The sequence below is a fragment of the Hippocampus zosterae genome, chromosome 2 (genome assembly GCF_025434085.1).
Source record: "Hippocampus zosterae strain Florida chromosome 2, ASM2543408v3, whole genome shotgun sequence".
In the NCBI taxonomy this organism is placed as follows: Eukaryota; Metazoa; Chordata; class Actinopteri; order Syngnathiformes; family Syngnathidae; genus Hippocampus; species Hippocampus zosterae.
The window spans coordinates 24,589,519-24,610,101 of record NC_067452.1 but is presented as its reverse complement, the minus strand read 5'-3'; the positions used below and the strand labels follow the sequence as shown (position 1 = coordinate 24,610,101).

Below are 20,583 nucleotides of genomic sequence, written 5' to 3'. Positions count from 1 at the left end.
AGACAAATGTCCTCCCCAGTGTCAGAAAGTTTGGTTTCATTGGTTGATCATGAGTTTTGCAAAAGTATAATGATCCAAAACACAGCTCAAAACAAGACAAAACAGAAAAAAAAACTAAGAATGGTGAGGAGCAAATTATTGAACGATTTCCCATGCTATGAGCCTTGACCTAAAATCTATTGATCATCCGAGGTAGCAGCTGAAACATGCCTTCTGGAGAAAGCACCCTTCAAACCTAAGACCAGTGGAACTGTTTGCGCACGAAAAGTGCAGCAAAATACCATCTGAGAGATACACTAGTATCCCCCTCTCCCCCACGCCCCAAAAAAAGAAAAAAACAGTTGCCAGTGGCTCAAAAGGTTTACCGGCAGTTGCGCAACATGAGTACCATCTTTTTTGGCTAGTTTCATGAGTTTGCTCTCTAAATAATTTTGTTCAACCACAATTGAAAAGTGATGTCTAATTTTAAGTGATGTCAAATTTTCATTCAATTTGTGTCTATGAATGTATACATGCGTCTATCAATGTGTCCATGTACGTATGTGTGGACGTACGTATGTTTGAGTTTGCATGTACATACGTGCGTACGTAGATAGGTAGCTATGTACTGTGTATGTGTGCATGTGCGATGGGTACACCCTGGCCTGGTCAATCATAGGGCACATAAAGGCAATTTACACTCACATTCATGCCATGGGAAATTAAGAGTCCTCAGTAAACCTAACATGCATGTTTTGGGGAAATATGGGAAGAAGCAGGTAAACCTAGAGAAAAGCCAAGCTCTTGCATGGGGAGAGCATGCAAACGCCACACAGCACAGCCAGAGCACAGAAACTTTCGCCTGGGAGGCAGACGTACAAACCATTCCAACTGTGCTGCTCAATTGGCCAATTACATTTTCCATATACAGCACAATAATAACAAGAGAAGGTGTCTTTGTCTGTGACAGTGACGTTGTGTTTAGATCCAACTGATCAACAATTCAGATTTAAACAAAAAAGAAAGCAGAGTGGGGTGTCTGCACAACTTATAAATGCTGAGATCTGAAGAGTTGATTAAATATTCTGGTTTGAGATGTTTGATATGACAAGCCATTTTTTCACATCCAATCGTCAGAGAATGTTTGCAGGGAAAGGCAAAGTTTGTGACGTGGTGAAATAGTCAAGAACTGTGCATGCAGTACAAGCAGATTCCAGCCAAGCACCAGCACATCCATCATATGTGTAGGCTATGTTAAAAAAAATAATAATTTCACAGCCATGTCTCAAGGACAGCTATGTTTCAATCCGTGTTGAGTTTCCTCTGAATGTCATAAAAAGTGCAGCAATCACCAGAACATCCAGCATATCGGTATGTGTATGCTATGTTAAAAATATAAATAAAACAAATTTCAAAGCCACGTCTCAAAAAACAGCTATGTTTAGATCCGTGTTGAGTTTCCCTTGAATGTTATGAAAAAGTGCAGCAAGTCAGAGTGTGAAGCGGTGACGTTGGTCACGGATGCCAACCTTCCCGAGCATGTTTTGACCTTTACACCAGTGGGACGTTGTTTGAATCCACGGCATGCACAGAGGAGCCCTTTGCCAACCAAGAGCTCATTTAGGGAACCCAATAGAAGTGTCATCAAAAGGCAGCAGTGGCATGATGTGCAAAGATGAGGTGGAAGACAGATTCCACTGTTTTCCGCAAATTTTTGTTTTTGTGATGTATTGACTTCATTGCAAATGTTCCAGAAGACCATGACTCTATTGTACAAAAAGATTGAGTGACAAGCGACAGATCCTTGCTTTAAATTGGCATACTCTGACCTCGATCAAATGGACCAATCCAGTGTACATTGTTTGAGATTTGTTGTGTTTCTGGTTTACCGTTAACTGCACCTTTGAGAGGGATGGGTGCAGTCTGTTACTTATGAGCTTAAATGTGTGATGAGTTTGTTCATATGTGACAGATATCACGAAACAGCTGGCTGGCTGTCAAAACACTGTTTATTTGCAGGGGTAGTCAATGGTGTTACGCTTCGATGAGTTGCTGGAGGTTGATGGGAGCATGTTTCTAGACCACTGGTGAACTGACCCACAAAAAATTGTAGTGTGTTAGAAAAATTGGGGGGCGGGGTGTTAGAAAAATTGGGGGGCGGGGGGGAGGGGGGCAGGGTAATGGTCTGTCAACCAATCAAAGAGGAGGGTTGACTTCATGTCAGCTGAGACACAGTCACCAAAATCTAACGCCGTTAATCGTCACGTGGACGGCAACTTTACACTATCTCCTAGAACAGCCTTTAAGACTCCAAAACTCGTGTGCAATTGTGGTTATGAAAGTATGTTTGTTTGCAATACGGGAAGCAGCATCAGGATTGTGCAGACTGCAAAACATGTAGGAATTGATTTTATCGCATATGATGGCTGTATGTTGTACAATGTGACTGTACTGTAGGTATGCAATATGACACACATATTGAGAGTGTGATTATAACCCACAATCCCTCTCATGGGATGAAATATGCAAGAATCACAGCTCACAAACTGAAGTGACCTTTGACATGTTTAGGAGCAATTAAACAAAGAACAAAAATGCCTGCCCAGGTACGACAAGCTTGCCGAGTTGAGATGCGGCCGGACAACCCACCCAACACTGACGCACTGGCAGGCAGCAGGGCTGCTGCTTCCCCAGCCACAGCATGCTTCCAGCCTCGCCAGCGACACATTCCAAGGCTCCTCAAATCACAATTGCACCAGTATGTCACTTTCTTGGGAGCAATACTGAGACGTGTCTGTATGTGAAATGCATGGAGCGGACAATGTGAGCACTGTGTGAGCAAAAGCACAACTGAGCGTTGCGCATGGAGGCAGGGACTGTTTGTAAAGCACTTAGTGAATTTTTAATCAATCAATATATTTTATATGAAAATAATGTTCATAAACCCACTTGTTTGTGAATAGAGGTTCTACTGTAATCAGTTTTACAGTGGCATATTGCAGTATATCTTGAGATGGGAAAAGGTTTGCTGTCCGAGAACATAACATAAATCAGGGGTGCCCACACTATATCAGCATGCGAGCTCATTTACTTTTAAAATGACCAAGTCAAAATGATCTACGGTCCCTTCCAAAAGTCTTCGAACGGCAAGTTCAATTCCTTTGGTTTTGTTGTATTCTGAAGACCTTTTTCTTTATGGCATTAACATGACGACATGATAGACAAGACAGAACAGAAAACCTTTTGTTTGAAGCCACCCAATTTTCAAGTGAACAAAAGCAGTGAAAGGGATGTAATTAATCTTAGTGTGAATTACATGTAATATTTGGTGACATAACCCTGACTTTGCCAGACTGTTTCAGTCTTCATTTGAAATGCTTTTCCAGGACTTTATTGCAGATTCTTTCTGTTCTTGTTTGTCTCTGAGGGATTCAACACAACATAGAATTTCATTGGGGGGTGAGGGAGGAGTGGAAGGTCTAAGAATGGCCAGGTCAATCACCAGACCTTAACCCAATAGAGCATGCATTTTACTTCCTGAAGAATAGAATCAAGGGAGAAGCCCCCAGAAATAAAACCTTAAAGAGGCTGCAGTAACGGCGTTGATAAGGACTTCAGACGAAGACTGCAACAGTTTGGTGAAGTCAGTGAGTCGCAGGCTTGATGCAGTTATTGCAAGTAACGCTTAGGCCACCCACTATGAAATGTCATTCACTTTAAAGTTAATTTAATAAGGTTGCTCCAATGCCTTTGATCACTTGAAAAGAGGGTGATTTCATATAAAAGGTTTTCTGTTCTGATATAAATACCATGAAATAAAAGCTGTGGACTGTGGAAACTTGTGTCGTGATGTTCATTTGAAATCCAAATGTCTACACCAGGGGTGGCCAACCCGCGGCTCGCAAGCCGCATGCTTTGGCTGGTTCAGTGCGGCTCCAGGGCTTTCATACGACAAGCGTCGAAAACGCCTCAGCAGTGGCGATGCCATTCAAACAAGGCGCTAAGTACATAGAACGTACTACGTCAGCCGATCATCAATCCCATTGATGCGCGTGTCCGTGTGAGTGTGTGTGCATGCGTGTACTCGCGCACGCGCGAGGAAGGGTATGATGTGGCTCTTTGCAGTAACACAGTAAAAAAAATGGCTCTTTGTCTCTGGCTGGTTGCCCACCCCTGGTCTACACGACACAACAAAAATGTTTTGCCGTTCCATTATATTTGGAGGGGACTGTACCACCAAAATGTTGTGTTTTTTTGTAAATATTTGAGCTCTTAATATGCGGTAAGCCGGGCTGTTACTAACGAGCCGTACGCACACTTCCAAACAGGCGTATGACTTGCTGCCCTAATGGATGACAGGTGGGCGTCTTGTTTTATTTGAACTCTTTTACTGCCGTTAACAGGCAGCTGTATCAGTCACTATAAAACTGCGAGTGGGTGAATTAATGCCATGGGATCGACCCACAGTCCCTTGGAGATCGACCGGTTGATCATGGTCGACGCAATGGGCATCTCTGATAAAAATGTTTCCAACAATTTCGCATAACAATTATAGCATGTTTGCGCAACTGTTCCTCCGACTGTGTTCCTCATCAGCACTAAAATAAAACCTAATGCTTAAAATGTACAGGTGGGTAGTTATACACTACACTTACAGTACACAGTTACATTCACTCTTTTCACGTTTTTAGTAGTCGGAGTAGTTTCGATGTAACATACGTTTTACTTTTTTTTTTGCACATCTGTTAAAAAGAAACTGTACTTCGCGGGATTCAACATTTGGGGACCTAATTTCTCAATATTACGCACCAAAATATAAAAAGGAGGTTACATCTGGTACGACCAGTCTCGAGGGGGAGGAAAGGAGGGTATTAATTGGTATTTGTAGCAAATGTTTCATATTTGCTTCAATGTACTGTAATTTTTGTGAACACTGTCTGCTATATGCTACTTGTATGTGTGTGTGTGTGTGTGTGTATGTATGTATATATTAGAGCTGTCAGTTTAGCGCGCTTTTATTGGCATAAATTTAAATGAATTTTAACGGGATTACATTTTTTCTCGCGAGATTAACGCGGCGCACGTCACAAGCGGATGTTACGGTGCTCTATAAATACACCAGAAACCAAACAACAAGCGCATTGCAGAAGTCCACGCCCAGTGCGAGACACCGAAAACATATACTTAAAGAGTTTATGAATGGAAAGTTTACTTTTAAAAAGTTGCCAGATTGCTCCACTGACAAGACCAAAGTTACCTGTTCTTCTCTCTCTGTGTATCATACAGGTATACGATGTATGCCACTGACGCGATTGTTACTTGTTTGGAACTATTTTGTGTGGAAGGTTACAGCGTTCCGTGTCCATATAAATAGAGTGGGTGGAGCTTCTCTGTGTTCGTCTCTGAGAGTGACGGTGCGCAGAGGCGGTGACATGACAACGAAAGTTCAGCGGTGCAGTGGTACCGACCTAGCGAAAATAAAACGTCTCCAGTGTTGTCATCGAACCATGTGTAGTCATCCGAAATGAGGTAGACACAAAAACCGTAGAGAGACTTCCACGCAAGAAGGACCAACATAATCAACATAGCCTGACTTTGTTAGGGGGATTGAAACCCCCCTCTTTCAGAATGGTTTGCCCCAGCAGCACGGGGGAAGTGTTTGCGCTTGTTTATACGGCCGGCAGTTTTGAATACAGCGGCACATAACGAACACTGGTGTCCGGGGTCTCGTTATTCTCTAACAAACATACAGAAACAGACTGCTGTGTTCAAAGCAAACTTGAGAAAAACGAAGTATGCAACCATGGTTTAAATCCACTATAGGCTGAGTACTAGTTTACCTTAGATGTGCACTTTATAATGTTATATTGCTCTGTTTTGATTTCATTAAAAAAGCTGTTAAAGCAGCTGTTGTGTGACTAAATATTTTTTTTCACTGTTGTTGATGGACAGTAATATTGTGTGAGAGATTATGTGTGAACAACTGCTCCAAGTGAAAAATGTTCATGTAAAATTGAAAATTTTTTCAGTAATTTTTTTCAGTAAAATTATTTCAGTAAATATTTGCATTTGGCACATAGAAAACTGATTCCTGATTCCAAGTTGATGAGAGCATTAAAATGGGCAAAAATAGGACAAAAAATGTAAAAGGAAATTCAGAAACGATAAAAAATATGTGAGTAATCACGATTAATTTTTTTGTTCATTTGAGTTAATTATGACAGTTGCATTTTTAATTAGATTAAATATTTTAATCCTTTGACAGCTCTAGTATATATATATATTGTCAACGCGATTTTAATTAATGTTCATCCCCTCTAGTTCAATGCCAATGTTCATATTCTTGAGAATAAGAAAGTATTTGCTCTTAAAAAGGACATACTCGCTCCATCATAAAATCATCAGAGTTAAAAAAACAAGCCCAAAAAAAACACATCAACAATGATGATCATTTATCATGGTGAAAAAATGTGACAGGCCAAGGTGAGTGACCTATGCGCATAGAGTGAAGCTAGCTGCAGATGACAGGAACGATTACTAACTACCGTATTTTCACGACTATAAGGTGCCATTAAAAGTCTTAAATTTTCTCCAAAATGGACAGGACGCCTTATGGTGCGGAGCGTCCTTTATATGCGCTGAGTTCCAAAATCTGACTGACAGCCGACACGCTGTTTATATAGAGAAAAGGCGGAAGTGACTGTGGCCAGGCATGCGGGAAAGAAGTCGGACAATCAGGGAAGGGTGGGCATGTATATATACATATATGGAGAGGAGAGAGAGAGAGAGAGAGAGAGAGAGAGAGAGAGAGAGAGAGAGAGAGAGAGAGAGAGAGAGAGAGAGAGAGGACAGGCAAGCTAGTCCGCCAATGGTGAAGGGTGGGCGTGTAAGTGGACGCTAAAGGGACGCCTCAAGCCAGTACCAACACTTGTATAGAGTGTGGCAATGTGCATTGTTGCAAAACAACTCCGGTTTTGGTTTCTAAGAACCCCTGAAAATAAATTCGACAAAAAGACACGCCTACGAAGCTCAGTTCAAACTTAAAGCCACCGGTTATGCTTTTGGCATGCGTGCCCATCTCACAGCAGCGGTGAAAAAACAAGTCAAGCAAATGAACTCTGAGCTTGCCGTTATTCCCGGAGGCTTGACCAAAGAACTCCAACCGCTGGACATTGGCATCAACCGGGCGTTCAAAGTAAAGTTGCGAACGGCATGGGAACAATGGATGATCGGTGGCAAACACAACTTTACAAAGAGTGAGAGGCAGCGCTTGGCGAGTTATGCCACAATACACAACAACGAGAGGGAAAGCGGTGTTTTTGATGGATTACGGTACTTGCACAATTGTTCAATTCTTTCTACACACACACGCGTTGCCACCATGTTTCGCTCTGTTCTTTACTTTCAAATGTGGGAAAGCTTCACACGAGAGAAATGTTGACTTTGCTGTTGCTACTCCTTCTTTCCGCTCGGCAATGCGTAGCAACTCACACTAGCATGTGATGCATTCAATGACAACTGAGATGTGCAGTCCTCTGCTTCTGATACAGAGGATGAGGACTTTGATGGATTTCTGGGTGATGATTGATCGAAAAACGTGAGAACATTGTACGGTGGCTAAATAAAATACACCCGAACTCAGTTCTGCTTTCGTTGCCTTTTTAAAAACGTGTTTTTAGCTTATCTGTATGTCTTGGCATGCTACCGTATGCTTCAAGCTAACGTTTTAGAGTGCGCGCATGCATGCCGTATGTTCAAGCTGGCGTATGTTTTACCACTGTAAAACTGCGGCCATTAGTACGGTGCGTCCTGTGTATGTGTAAAATACAGAAATGTCACCCATTAATGAGACTGCGGTCATTAGTACGGTGCGTCGAATAGTCGTGAAAATACGGTACTTGAAAGTTCTCGTGGGGTCCATTATGTTTAAATGATACAGATCACTTCAAGTGCCAGGACATTTGAGTTAAGTGACCAGAATTTTGTGGAATTGTGATTCAAATAAATAACTTCATGGTGACCAGATTGTAAGTGAATATCTTTTATAATGTTACCTAAAAAGACATGCATTTTGTTTTAAAAAGGAATGGACCTACAAAACTGCAGTGTTGAATGCGATGTTGTGAAAGATTTTGGAGCACATATCCTTGTGCAAGTGCACAAAAAAAAAATTGGCCGCATCATTGCAACCAGTTCCAAATTTTAATCTTGAGTCCTGCTTTTACATCATTACATTGAGTTGCATTCTATTTGCTACCTTGATTTTTATCTATTTATCAATGTATTGTTTGCATGATCTTTTTTTGCAGGGGGGAGGAGGTCTGTTGTTGTTTTAAATGTCAAGAGCACAGAATATTCCACCATGCTGGTGTGGGGAATTCAGTCCCTTCGTTGATGTTTTCACCGATAATCTACCCCAACAAGCTGGAGGTGTACAGTGACTTATATAGAATCCCACGACTCAAAACTCTGAGGAGCAAAAGAGGGAAGACTTTTGTCCATTAATAAGCATTGCGGATGAGTATGATGCATTTTAAAGTTTTTGTTTTTATTATGTTATTAAATGAATACAGATTGTGAACTGCTGGATTGTAGTGTTGCTGTTTGGTGTATCAGAAGATAAGGTTGAACAAAATTTCTTGTTTTAGCAAAACTGGTATTCACATTCAGATGACTCACTTTCTATCTAAAGCCACATATAATAATATTGTGTTTTTGTATATTGTTTTGTAATGTGATACTGGTGGTATTAGGAGGTAGATGAGGTCACATTTAAGTTCCCGCCGAATGCCCAGATATATACCGGTGTATTAAAATCCATTCAAAGTTGGATAATATATCTCCAAATGGCACTGCTGTGGTTTGCTTTTTGATTTTCCAGTGATAGCAAACTGCTAAATTGAATGTGTTTCGAAATGCAAAGGCATTCGAGATTGTGTTTGAGTACATCACAGGTTACATTTGAACTATAATATACTTACCAACTCCTGACCCCTGTCATGTATTTGTGATATGTATGACTGTGAGTGATTGTGTGACTTGTGCAAAGATGAAGGAAACTTGCGCCAAAGGGGGAAAGTGTCTGTATGGTTTGGAAGAGGATGAGTAGTGAATGGTACATACACGGTGTGTAAAACTTAGGTGATGGTTGCGGAGTGGGGTCACAGGCTAGGGAAGATGTAGCCTCTGTCTGTGTTCCATCGGTTTCCATCAGCTCGTCTTCTTTGGCACATTCTTCAGCTTTTGCTGCTAACCTCGCAGACACCCTACTAGAGCTTTGACCCTGAGGGGGAAGATATTTTCACTCATCAAGCATTTACATTGACACCATTTTTCTAGATCACTATGTTTGAAATGACTTGAATGATTTACCTTTGCAGTAGGCATTACAGCTGTGTTTTTTTTCTGCACTTGACCTCTAGGATTTGACACCTTTGTGTCAGAGAGAGACTTCATAGTGAGAGCAGCATGCTGCACAATGCAAACAGTGCCACAATAAACAGATTCCTGCAATGCTGGTTTGGAGCATCCTGGGCCAATACACAATGGACGAGAACAACCTGTCTCCATCGCCCTTTCAGGTTCGGTTCCAGCCACAGGCCTTATTGCAGGAACCTCCGCTATGTGATTCACCTCCAAGTCTACAGTCTTCTGAAACCAGATTGGCATCTTATGACCAGACCTCAATTGGGCAATTTTCAAACAATGCAACATTCACGTCACTTGGATAAGTCACAAATTCAGTGGCATTCAAGACGACAAATTCGGCTATGGTGTTTATAGGAACGGAAATAGCGCAACGTGTGATCAAACGAAAGAGGGCTGTCTGGAGAAATGATATATAGTGAAAACCAGAATCCAAATTAAATGCGAACCTTCACAGAGTGCCACTCCTTTTCCCCCTCTAGTTCTTCACCAGAAGGACTGAGTGACAAGCTCTTGGGAGAAATTTCTGGATGGGAGTTACACTCGGGCTGGAGTTGGCTCAGCTGCTTTGTCGTGCAAAGTGAACATATGTACTCTTGACAGCCTTCTGACTCACTGACACCAACACAGTCGCCATGGAAATACTCCTGGCAACCGTTACAGGAGATCATGAACCTAGATGGGGGGAACCAAATGAAGGAATCAGGAAGTTAAAGTCATAATTTGGAGCGGGGGCAGCAACTCTGCCCGGGAGAGATATTTATTACTCTCAAGTTACCTTTTGTTGTGTTTTTGCCGACAGATGCAGTACAGAGCATTTGGGTCATAATCCGTGGAGTCCGATAAGCTTGAATGTTCTGTAACATTTTTAATGATACTGTCTCCTTGCTTCCCCTCCTCCTCATCTGGTGCATCACTATACTGGCCAAGAGTTGTGTCACTATTCTGATCTACATCTGTGCCAACGATAATAAAGTCTGAGCTTGTTTGTTGAGCAGGACTCGGAGTTGTAACGGAGACTGTCTCTGATGGATGAATAAGAATCACATCATCATCGTCTTCGTCATTTGCCATGATTGCCACAACCTCCGATGCCTTCGACCTCCCTCTGCCCCTTCCTCTGCCTTTACCCTTTCCTCGCCCTCTTCCTCTTCCTCTGGCCTTTCCTCTTCCGCCTCCCTTGGTGCTGTCCTGCCTGGCTTTATGGTCCAACTGCTCCTTGATTTGTATTAAATGCATGTCATCACTATCCTCTTCCTGACTTGAGATTAAAATTACACTCTCGACATCCTCTTGTGCCACTTCATCTGAAACAACAGGCTGCATAGTTCCGACATTGTCTGCAGATCCCTTGAGTTCAGACGCCACTGTGTCATCTGCAGTCTGTGCAGGCGGAACCTCTGTAGCAGTGCCAACTCCCAAAATATCGGAGTCTGGCAAAGCTTGAGACATTTCCATAGACAAATCGTCATCCCCACCAAGAAGACTGAAAGCTGTGTGAAAAGCAGACCCAACATCCTGCCACATGCTCGGGTCAAGACACCCGCCCGCAGAGGCTAAAGCTGGTTTTGTCTCGTCAGGTACCGGTGAGGATGAGGCGGACCACTCGAGATCTTCTACAGCAGTCCGAGATTCTTGAGGAGATTGGGCAGCAATGCTGTCTTTCGAGGCTAGAGTTGTCCGTGGTGGACGACGGCCTCTGATTTTCCGTTGAGGTGGAGGGCTGTTGGTCAAGTCTCCAACTTCTTCCATGAACTCACGGCGAGCTAAAGTTGATCGCCTGAAACCCCAAGACTTTCTAAACTGGGACAATCCCGGTTTATCATCTGAAGCGTCTGACTGGCTCTGCTGCTCTTCTACAAAAATAAACCATAATACCCACAAATACAGATTAATTATCTCATAATCGTTTGGATCGGCCAGTCAAGAGAATGTGGTAGATGTTTTACCTGAGCCTGCATTATACTCCTTTGGTTTTGCACTGACATCCATTGGAATGAATCAAGGCTGTCCAAAATAAGGTATATTACTCATTAGCACACAAGTGAAATGAAGTGATGCAAGAACCTGGAACGCAACATTGTAAATGTACGGTGTGTGTGTGTCACAGACACAATACACTATAATGTAACAATACTCCCAAATCTTATTCATACTCAAGCCCTGCCTGAAGTGTACATTAATGCAACAGTAAATTACACTGTCAATAGTTTTTTTTCCTAATAGTTACAGATTTACATATTAATGTTGAAGAAAGAAAAAAAAAGTCTGTCATGATATGTAACGGGTTACCTTGATACAGTCTGGTAGCCATCTCATTGAGCCCCTTTATGAACAGAAAAATGTTGAGCACACCAAAGGTATATTTAAGAAATATTGTGCAAGGATCCCCAAGATACAGAATCTGCCATATAATAATTTTCATTTGATGATCAATTGGCATAATTAGCATTGGAGTATTGGAGTCTATTTGACTCCAATACGAGATTTTGACACATGTTTTGGACACGTTTTAATAAGGGAGTCAATGAAAACTATAGTATCAATATCTGAATCAGTTATTATAGTTAACGAAGGTTAACGAAATAACTAAAACCAAATTCTACAAAATATTCTTATGAATGAAATAAAAACTAAAGTGCATTATAAGACTAACTGAAACTATAATTATCAAGAAAATGTACTTTGTTTTAATCTTTTTCAATTCATTTTATACATTATGATTTTGGCATTTATTTTTATTTGTATATGTATTTATTTCCGCATTACCTTAGGGCTGTACAGAAGAAAGGTTTGGGAATTGTTACTTTATTTAATTACCCAATACTTCAATGTTTTATGTTGCAATCGACAAATAATTCATATATTAAAAACTCAAACGAATACTAAACTCAAACAAGGCCAAATAAAAAAACTGAAAACTGACAAAAAAATAGTTTCAAAATGTAATTTAAAAAACAACATGATCATGAAAAATACCTAAATATTAAAATGCTGGTGCCAAAACTGTAGGTCTGTACGCAACTCATAAAAATGTTTTGATACCTCTCCAATACTATTTTATTAGCCTGATGCCTTCAGACAGTGATGTTAGCCATGTGGAGATACTTCTCAACTCAACAGTATTTATAGAGCACTTTAAAACAACCACCACTGTATACAAAGTGCTGTACATGTCGCAAAAGTAATTCACCACAACAATAAAACAATAAATGATTAACAAAGAGAGTAGAAAGCACAAAACAATAAAACTAAAAATCAAGTCTCATACTGAATCAAAAGCCAAAGAATAAAAATTAGGTTTAAGACGAGTTAGATAGGCCTCAAGGGGGCTTGCCAAATGTTTCGTGGGAGGTCATTCCAAAGAGAGGGGTACACTTTCAGCAGACTGTAAAATATGTTTTGGTGAATCAATGATGAACTCCTTCCTCTATGGAGGCGGCTGCCCCACAGGTTTCGACAGTTGGCCGTCCAGCGAGGAATTGGGCGTCACTGTATCGTTCTAACCGCCTTCCACACGAACTAAACTCCCCCTATTGAGTACTTGTGGAGGAGTAATTATGCCTAATATTCCAAATGCCTGGGAAGATAACTGTAAAATAGCGAGCCACCAGTAACTTTGAAGTGCTCCCAAAGCAAGTGCTTCACCAACTTTCTTCAACAGACTATATATCCATACCCCAGTGAAAACCAAAGAGGAACAGAAAACTTGTATTATTCGTATCAGGGACCAGAACATATTTACAGTGCTAGCCAACATGTGGCTCGCAAGCCACATATGGCTCTTTGCTCGGTTTCATTCATACGGCTCTGAAAGACCTTTTCACACTGAACTTAGCAAGTCGCAGCCCGCCGTTATCATCTCCATTCATTGTATATGTCGTGAGGGGCGAGGACCACGGAATGTGACCGTTGCTGGGCATAGCTGCATAGGTGGAGAAACTGCGTTTCCGATAGTAGAGCATCAGGCGGAGCGGTTTATGGCTATTTTGGCACAATTATTTACAGGTAACGTCCTGAGGACAATAGAGGAAGACTTGAAAAATGCAGTGCATTTACCTACAATGGCTATGTTTAGATGTAGTCAATACCACTTTTAAAAACCTGGAAATTAGCAGTATTCCGGTTGGGCAAGGTAATGTAAACACCCACTAAATCAACAAACTTGCTTAAATTCTGTTTTTTCAAAACCTGAGTAAGGGTTACTCCTTCACTAACCCAAATTTTTGGTCATATAAGCACTTGTCAGGAGCATTCGTTTGTGTTCTTTGCATGCTCGATCGACAAGGAAACGTGGTCTTTTGAGCACAGGAACCTCTTGTTTGCGGCATGTGGCGTGCAACCCACCGGGCATACACAAGCAGAAGTAAACACACATGATGAAACTCAGCTGCAGCACAGCATTACAATTGTGTAGCGAGGAGGAAACTGACACCTTTATTTCTGTGGTGAAAGACATGAATATAAAGGAATTTATAGATGGTTGAAAGTAAGACGCAGAAATTACGTTTATTTGTGTCATGACTTTATAGAAGTTCAACGGTTTCACTTTAAAATACGATGACCAATTAGTTTCCGACTCGAGCGTGGTGTACATTTTCATTGGCAGCGATCATACAATAAAATAAATAGATACATATTTTTGCGCAAGTGGCAACCACTATTTTTTGGTGTAATCTTGAGTGTGAGTCATCAGGATTTCGTGTGTAGTTCAGCCGCAGGCATTGTGTATTTTCCAAAGCGAACAGCTTATCAGTTGATGGTGTCCACCATGTTTCTCGAAAGCAACAACCGTGCGACAGGCATCGTTTCCTTTTGTTCATCATTCAGTTTTCTGTGAATAATTGATCATTTGTGCTAGTTTTTCAACTACCGGTAAATGCCTTTGTATGAAGGCAGTTAAGCTGATAAAGTGTAAAAATATCAATCCATTATCTGAACTGCTTGTCCTCACAATGGTCATGCTGAAATCCTATCCCAGCCGTCTTTGGGCAACAGGTGGCGTACACCATTAACCAGTTGCCAGCCAAAAGCAGGCATAGACAAATTATCACACCTGCCATGCATGTTTTTGGAATGTGGGAGGAAAGCGGAGTATCCACAGAATACACACGCGGGCATAGGGGAAAACATGCAAATTCCACACAGAAGGCTGGAGCCCAGAATTAGGAAAGAAGTGTGTTACCCCTATGAAGTGGCAAAGATGGCGACTTTAAAACGATTTCCTTTTTAGTTTAAAATAACTTCATTTAACCTTCAGGATTCCTCACTGTACACCGATCAATGACAGAATCAAGGATTCTTTTGGACCAATTTTAAAAACCATCTGCTTGCGTTGAACCAGCTGCTAGCTAGCCTGGGTATTTTCCTTGCTAGAATGACATGAGAGGCCAACAGCTTGTAAACAAAGGCATTGCTCCACTGGCCTGCTGAGCTGTGTTGATTGACTCACTGCATAACAGTTGATTGTAATGCTCATATGAACACAGCACGCTTTCACAAACCTCATGCAAAAAAATCTGTGGTTTCCTATGAACTGGAGGGGCCGTGAACAAGACAGGACGTTGGTGGCCCGAGAGAGGGAAGGCAGCAATGACACTGTAAACTGCACACCAGTTAGCGCTGTTGTTTTGGCTGAGTCGCGGTCAGTACGGCATTTTGATTCTCATTAAGGAGTTTACTTCAAGCATTCTGCTTGGCCTGATTTATTCTGTGATGCTACAATAGGTCACGCATATTGAAACATGAGTGTTGCCAACCAATTACTCTCTCAATTGTGACAATAAACGTGATAATATGCGATTTACTCGTTCTGACTCGAATTCGAGAATTCTTATTTGGTGTTTTTAAACGGCCAATTTGCTCCTCTTTTTGAATCATCACCGATTTGTGCACAGCCCTGCTTGTCTGATCTGCTTATCCTCACAACGGTCCTGGGACATGCTAGAGCCTATCCCATTTGTCTTCGGACAGAAGGCGGAGTACATCCAGAACTGGTTGCCAGCCCATGGCAAGGCACACAGTGACCAAGAACCATTTGCACTCACACTCACATCTAGGGACAATTTAGAGTGTTCTATGAACCTGCCACGCATTTTTTTGGAATGTGGGAGAAAACCCACATAGGCACAGGGAGAACCTGCAAACTCCATACAGGAAGGCCGGAGCCAGAATTGAACCCAGCACCTTTGCCCTATGAACCCTGCTTGATTCATTCATCATCTTCCAAGCCGCTTGATCCTCACTAGGGTCGCGGGGGTTGCTGGAGCCTATCCCAGCCGTCTTCGGGCAGTAGGCGGGGGACACCCTGAATCGGTTGCCAGCCAATCGCAGGGCACACAAAGACGAACAACCATCCACGCTCACACTCACACCTAGGGACAATTTAGAGTGTTCAATCAGCCTGCCACGCATGTTTTTGGAACGTGGGAGGAAACCGGAGCACCCGGAGAAAACCCACGCAGGCCCGGGGAGAACATGCAAACTCCACACAGGGAGGCCGGAGCTGGAATCGAACCCGGTACCTCTGCACTGTGAAGCCCACGTGCTATCCACTGGACTACCGGGCCGCCACCCTGCTTGATATGAGTAAAAAATTTTAATGTGATCTGAGGTGGTGGTGGGGTATTAGCTTATTCTGCTTACTTGTGCTTTAGCACCCATGGATTCACCTAGCTGCATATATATACTGTGTGTGTGTGTGTGTGTATATTTTTTTTTTATGTATTTATTTGGGGGTGTCGGGGGGTTGTACTTTTGTAATACATTTAATATTTGCTGTCAATTCTATGCAGATTTTCATGACTTGCAGGCTGGCCTAGTCCCTATGTCCCAATCCCCCATGAATAGCAAGGGTGCACTGTACAAGAAACTGTCCCACAGAACCACAACTAATCAAAAAACGGAAACTTACGAGGTGTCAAACATTTGTCATGCACTAACGAGCACACTGCAGGGTATTACATTAAGCCTTTTTGAGTCGTGGCCCAGGTAGATTTGTTGTTCTGTGTGCTGTTCGATTATTATTTCATCCTAAATATTCTGTAAAAGTGTTTTGTTACGGCTGTAGCGAAAAGGGAAAGTGCTGTATCAATAAAGATGTACTGTATTGTATTCTTGTCTTGCCAGAACTAGCATTGGACCTGTATTTTCATGATATAACATGGTAAGTTTTGATGATTTTGTATTTCACATCTTTATACTAGGAGTTACGAAAATGAGACTTCTGTGTAGTTACTTTCTTTGCAGTGTAAAATCAAACGGAATATTTAACATTATTGACATTTATTTCTGAGCTTTATATCTTGTCCAAGTCATTCCTTGTAAAATAATTCAACCTAACTGGTGGTCAAAATGAAAAATATTGATTAATTTAAGTGGAAAAAACTCAAAATAATTAGCATTACATATTTTTAAAAAGCGGGAATGTGTTAATGTCATCATGTTTGTTCATGAATTTTGTCCTGGCCCAGTCGGGGTGGTGTCAGCGAACTTGATTTAGGTGACCTGTCACAGACACAGAGTGACCATGAGCAAGTTTTTAAGGCAGAAACCTGCACTCATCCCAGGCACACATGGACCCAATAGCTTGTTACCTAAGAGAACATCTTATTTGTGAGGGTGTGTTCCTGTAACACTAAATGTGCATGTAGAAACTTTATTTTTTGCGAGGCTGCAGGAGTGTGCCCGCAATGAGTGCATCTGCAACCGTGCTACAAATGAGTGACTCCTCGTGTGTTTTTTTTTTTTTTGCCGAGTCCCCCTTTGAGCGCTGTGAGACATTTGATTTTCTTGCTCTCGAGATGTGAGCAAGCACAAGTCAGACTCATGACAAAGTCAATCGAGAAAGCAAGTCATCCACCCTCAACTATCTCACATTGGGCGCTCAAAACACTGCTTGTTCTGTGGTCTTATTTGTGAAAAAAAGTCTGAGAATTCTAACAGAAGGAATTGAGTTAAAAAAATGTTACACTTTGCTCGGCCTTCCATCCTTCAAAGGTGTGAGTTTGCCTCAATGTACACAGGATGGTTGAGCAGTAAGTTTGTGAAACTCCAACTGAATGGCATCATGGACCTACCTGTAGCTGATGATCAGCATCACTCCAAGTGTTACAAATGCTTTCAGGTAGGTACACAGTAATGCAAGTGCAACTGCACGTAAAACAATTCATACCTGCCCAGCTACGGTCCAAGACTACATGAGTCCAAACAAGGCATTCAGTGCACCCATCTTGAACAAGGCAGTGACTATGAAGTTCCGGAAAAAGGGAATGAAGGTCAGTAGAAAAGTTATTTGTGACCTTCAGTCATTATTTGACTGTTGGTGTTGAGAGGCCAGGAAAAAAATGAGCTTTTTTCTCTCTTCAAATATGATCTTAGCCCAGTCTCCTGGTCAATTACTGATGACAGCGGATGCCTGCATGAAGGTGAAGGCTAGTGTGTGCTTTGTGTGGTGGGGAGGTTAGGCCCTCTTCGTTAGCTTTGCATCCAGCAGGCTGAACCGGATTGCCGAGATTTCATTTTGTAACTGGGTTCTCGTTGGATCTTGCGACTTGCAACCTCGACAGCCCTTCTGCCACTTGGCTTTAGCAACTTGTGTGGCATGTATGTAGGTATGCGAGTATCCGCGGCTGAATGACTCAAAAAATGGTTACTCAACCAGCCACCGTCATGATCACACATAGTGAGTGTCGGTGGAACCGCTGCAGCCGCAACTTTCAACAATAATCCAGTCACGATGGTGTGGAACAGGTGTCATAGTTTTAAAACCAACTTCAACATTTGTCAAAAGATCAAGTACACAGGGTATCAGGCTTGGTCAACATTTTGTAGTTGACAAACCCCCTGTTCTCTTGTAAAATTACCACCATGATGGCTCATAATTTAACTTGCTTCCAACACGAACTTCACAAGTTTTATAAACTACAAAGGTGTCCGAACTGTGACACATCTGTTCCTTAAAATGTATATTAATGACAAATTGAGTAATGTTTTCATTCTCCATTCTTAATTTTTTTTCTTCCACATATGGAATAACAATTTTATTTCTTCCAATTATAAAAATAAAGCAATAATAGTCATTATTTTTGTCTTAGCTGCTGTATTTTACTACAGATTCATATTACCGTACGTTTGTACATTTATATTACTTTACTAAAAGGGGGCTTTCAGATATTTGACTGAAAATTTCAATCTTATGTTCATTGCAAGTTTTAATTAATATTGTTCTGCTGATATTTACCTACAGTTTTCCATAGTGATTGGAGTTACTTAATGAGCTAATTAGGAATAATCCCCAGCATCGTTATATGTTTTCAGCTTCTGTGTTCAGCGAGCTCTCCAATGATGGCAGTGTTTTGAAAATAGGATAAAAATTACAAAAGCCACGGAAATCTGAAATTCAGATTCTACAGGTATAAAAAAGGTCACACCGAATTCTTCTCCCCCAATTTGAATTAAGACGCTGGCCATAAATTGGTGCATTTTCATTGCTTGAAACAGTTGTCACTTTCTTAATGCTTGTCACAGGATGACATATAAAGGACCGTAAAAGCTCTGTCTGAAAACTCTGGTTTCATGTAAAACAGTTCATTTTTTAAATGTTGCACACATACCTAATGTATGTCGTATACAGTATATATTTATACATAGTTTGTTGATCACACTTGATGGCGTGCTTGTATGATGTTATTTGGGTGTCTTAAACAGCTCCTCCGTTATTATGTACTGTACAGTTGCATGTTCTAAGACAGGGGTGCCCAAACTTTTTGGATCGAAGATTTACTTTTTGAACAACTAACCTCACGGGATCTACACTTACCGGCGCTCGCACGCACACACACAAACAAATTTAAGATTTACCTGCTTTATTTTATTTTTAAAATACTTTTTTTGTGAAAATGAGACTGATTAGTGTGCAGTGTATATTAACACAAAAAATATATTACTAACATGTACAAAGACACACAAATGGTTGTTTGTTTTTTTTCTTCTCGACACTCCTCGGATCTACTTGGGACCGGTCTTAGATCTACCGGTAGATCAGGATCTACCTAATGGGCACCCCCGTTCTAAGATGTCACACGCCAGAAATGCATAAAATTAACACATTTTCATGGTCTATCCAAAATACAATTTTGCACCTTTGAAAGTGCCGGTCGGGTAATCGGGTTTACTCCACTCTGAATATATTCACATTCACAAGATAATTTGAAATTATGAAAAAAGTCAGATGTGTGGACCATTAAAATAAAATTACGCCAGAATTAAAATTGTCCTAAATAAAGCGAAATCTAGTAAGAGCCCATTTTAAATGTGAAAATACAACACATAAGACAAAATAGCGCAAAAGGTGTATTCAAAACGGACGAGTAAGGTTATAATGCTCATTCTGAAAACTGCTCAACATATGCAATTCGGACCCAGCAGTTGCTGTATACTGGGGACCCATATTTAACATATATAGATAGAATAAAACTTTGGTGTGCTCTGCATTGTGGGTTCAACTGATTGGCTCGTAGGCTGGTAGATATGTTTTGATTTTGAAAGGGTGACGACAAGGGCCTGGCATACATTGCGCAAATCTTTGTCAACTCTAATCATTGTTATCTGAAACGTCAAGACATTCGATTAACCAAACGATAAATACAAGGCAATAATGTTACTTTCCTCATCAAATTCCAGACATTTAAAAGGAACGTGAGCGTTCTTGACCACAAACACTTAGAAATTCCAACCAAAAAAACTGAGCAGTTGAGCAGACGAGTAAATCAGACGACATTATAGAACAGCTAGTTTGGCTAACTGCTGGGAGCTCGTCTAACTGCGACGGTCTATTAATGTACTGAGACAAATCTAACCTTTAACGGCTGTGTGTTGTTTTGCGTGGCCGCCACGAGGAAATCTGAACGCATACCTCCGAAAAAAGTGGATTACTATCCAGCTAACACTGGAATTGTCCTGTTAGCTTGTTAGCACTACGATCCATTTTCTGCTTTGCTCTACTTTCAAGACATCGCGATACGACGCTGCGAGTTCTCGCAACGTAATTCCTTTTCCGTTTACTATGCCCGTGCGTAGCGGTTACGTGTGGAAGTATGGCTGTCGCTTTTGGTTTGACAAGAAAGATGGATGTGATTAAAAAAAATATTAACACCAAGCAAACCAATCAGGAGCGAA

At 41.3% G+C, this 20,583-nt stretch overlaps 1 protein-coding gene across 5 annotated transcripts in view; it reads right to left on the bottom strand.

Moving 5' to 3' along the window:
- Positions 1-20,426, bottom strand: part of LOC127595506 (death-inducer obliterator 1-like) — a 35,954-nt gene extending 15,528 nt beyond the window's left edge. For 2 of the 5 annotated variants that reach the window (XM_052057054.1, XM_052057058.1), the window contains exons 1-6: positions 20,321-20,426; positions 11,355-11,412; positions 10,184-11,261; positions 9,855-10,080; positions 9,352-9,630; positions 9,103-9,262 (exon numbers count right to left, since the gene is read on the bottom strand). In XM_052057054.1, the coding sequence (XP_051913014.1) occupies positions 9,103-9,262; positions 9,352-9,630; positions 9,855-10,080; positions 10,184-11,261; positions 11,355-11,397 (1,786 nt within the window). In that variant the 5' untranslated portion in view covers positions 11,398-11,412; positions 20,321-20,426. Of the gene's footprint in view, positions 1-7,856; positions 9,263-9,351; positions 9,631-9,854; positions 10,081-10,183; positions 11,262-11,354; positions 11,413-20,264 lie in introns of those variants that run through there. The other 3 variants (XM_052057055.1, XM_052057056.1, XM_052057057.1) reach the window with 3 other exon arrangements.
- Positions 20,427-20,583: the final 157 nt, after the last annotated feature.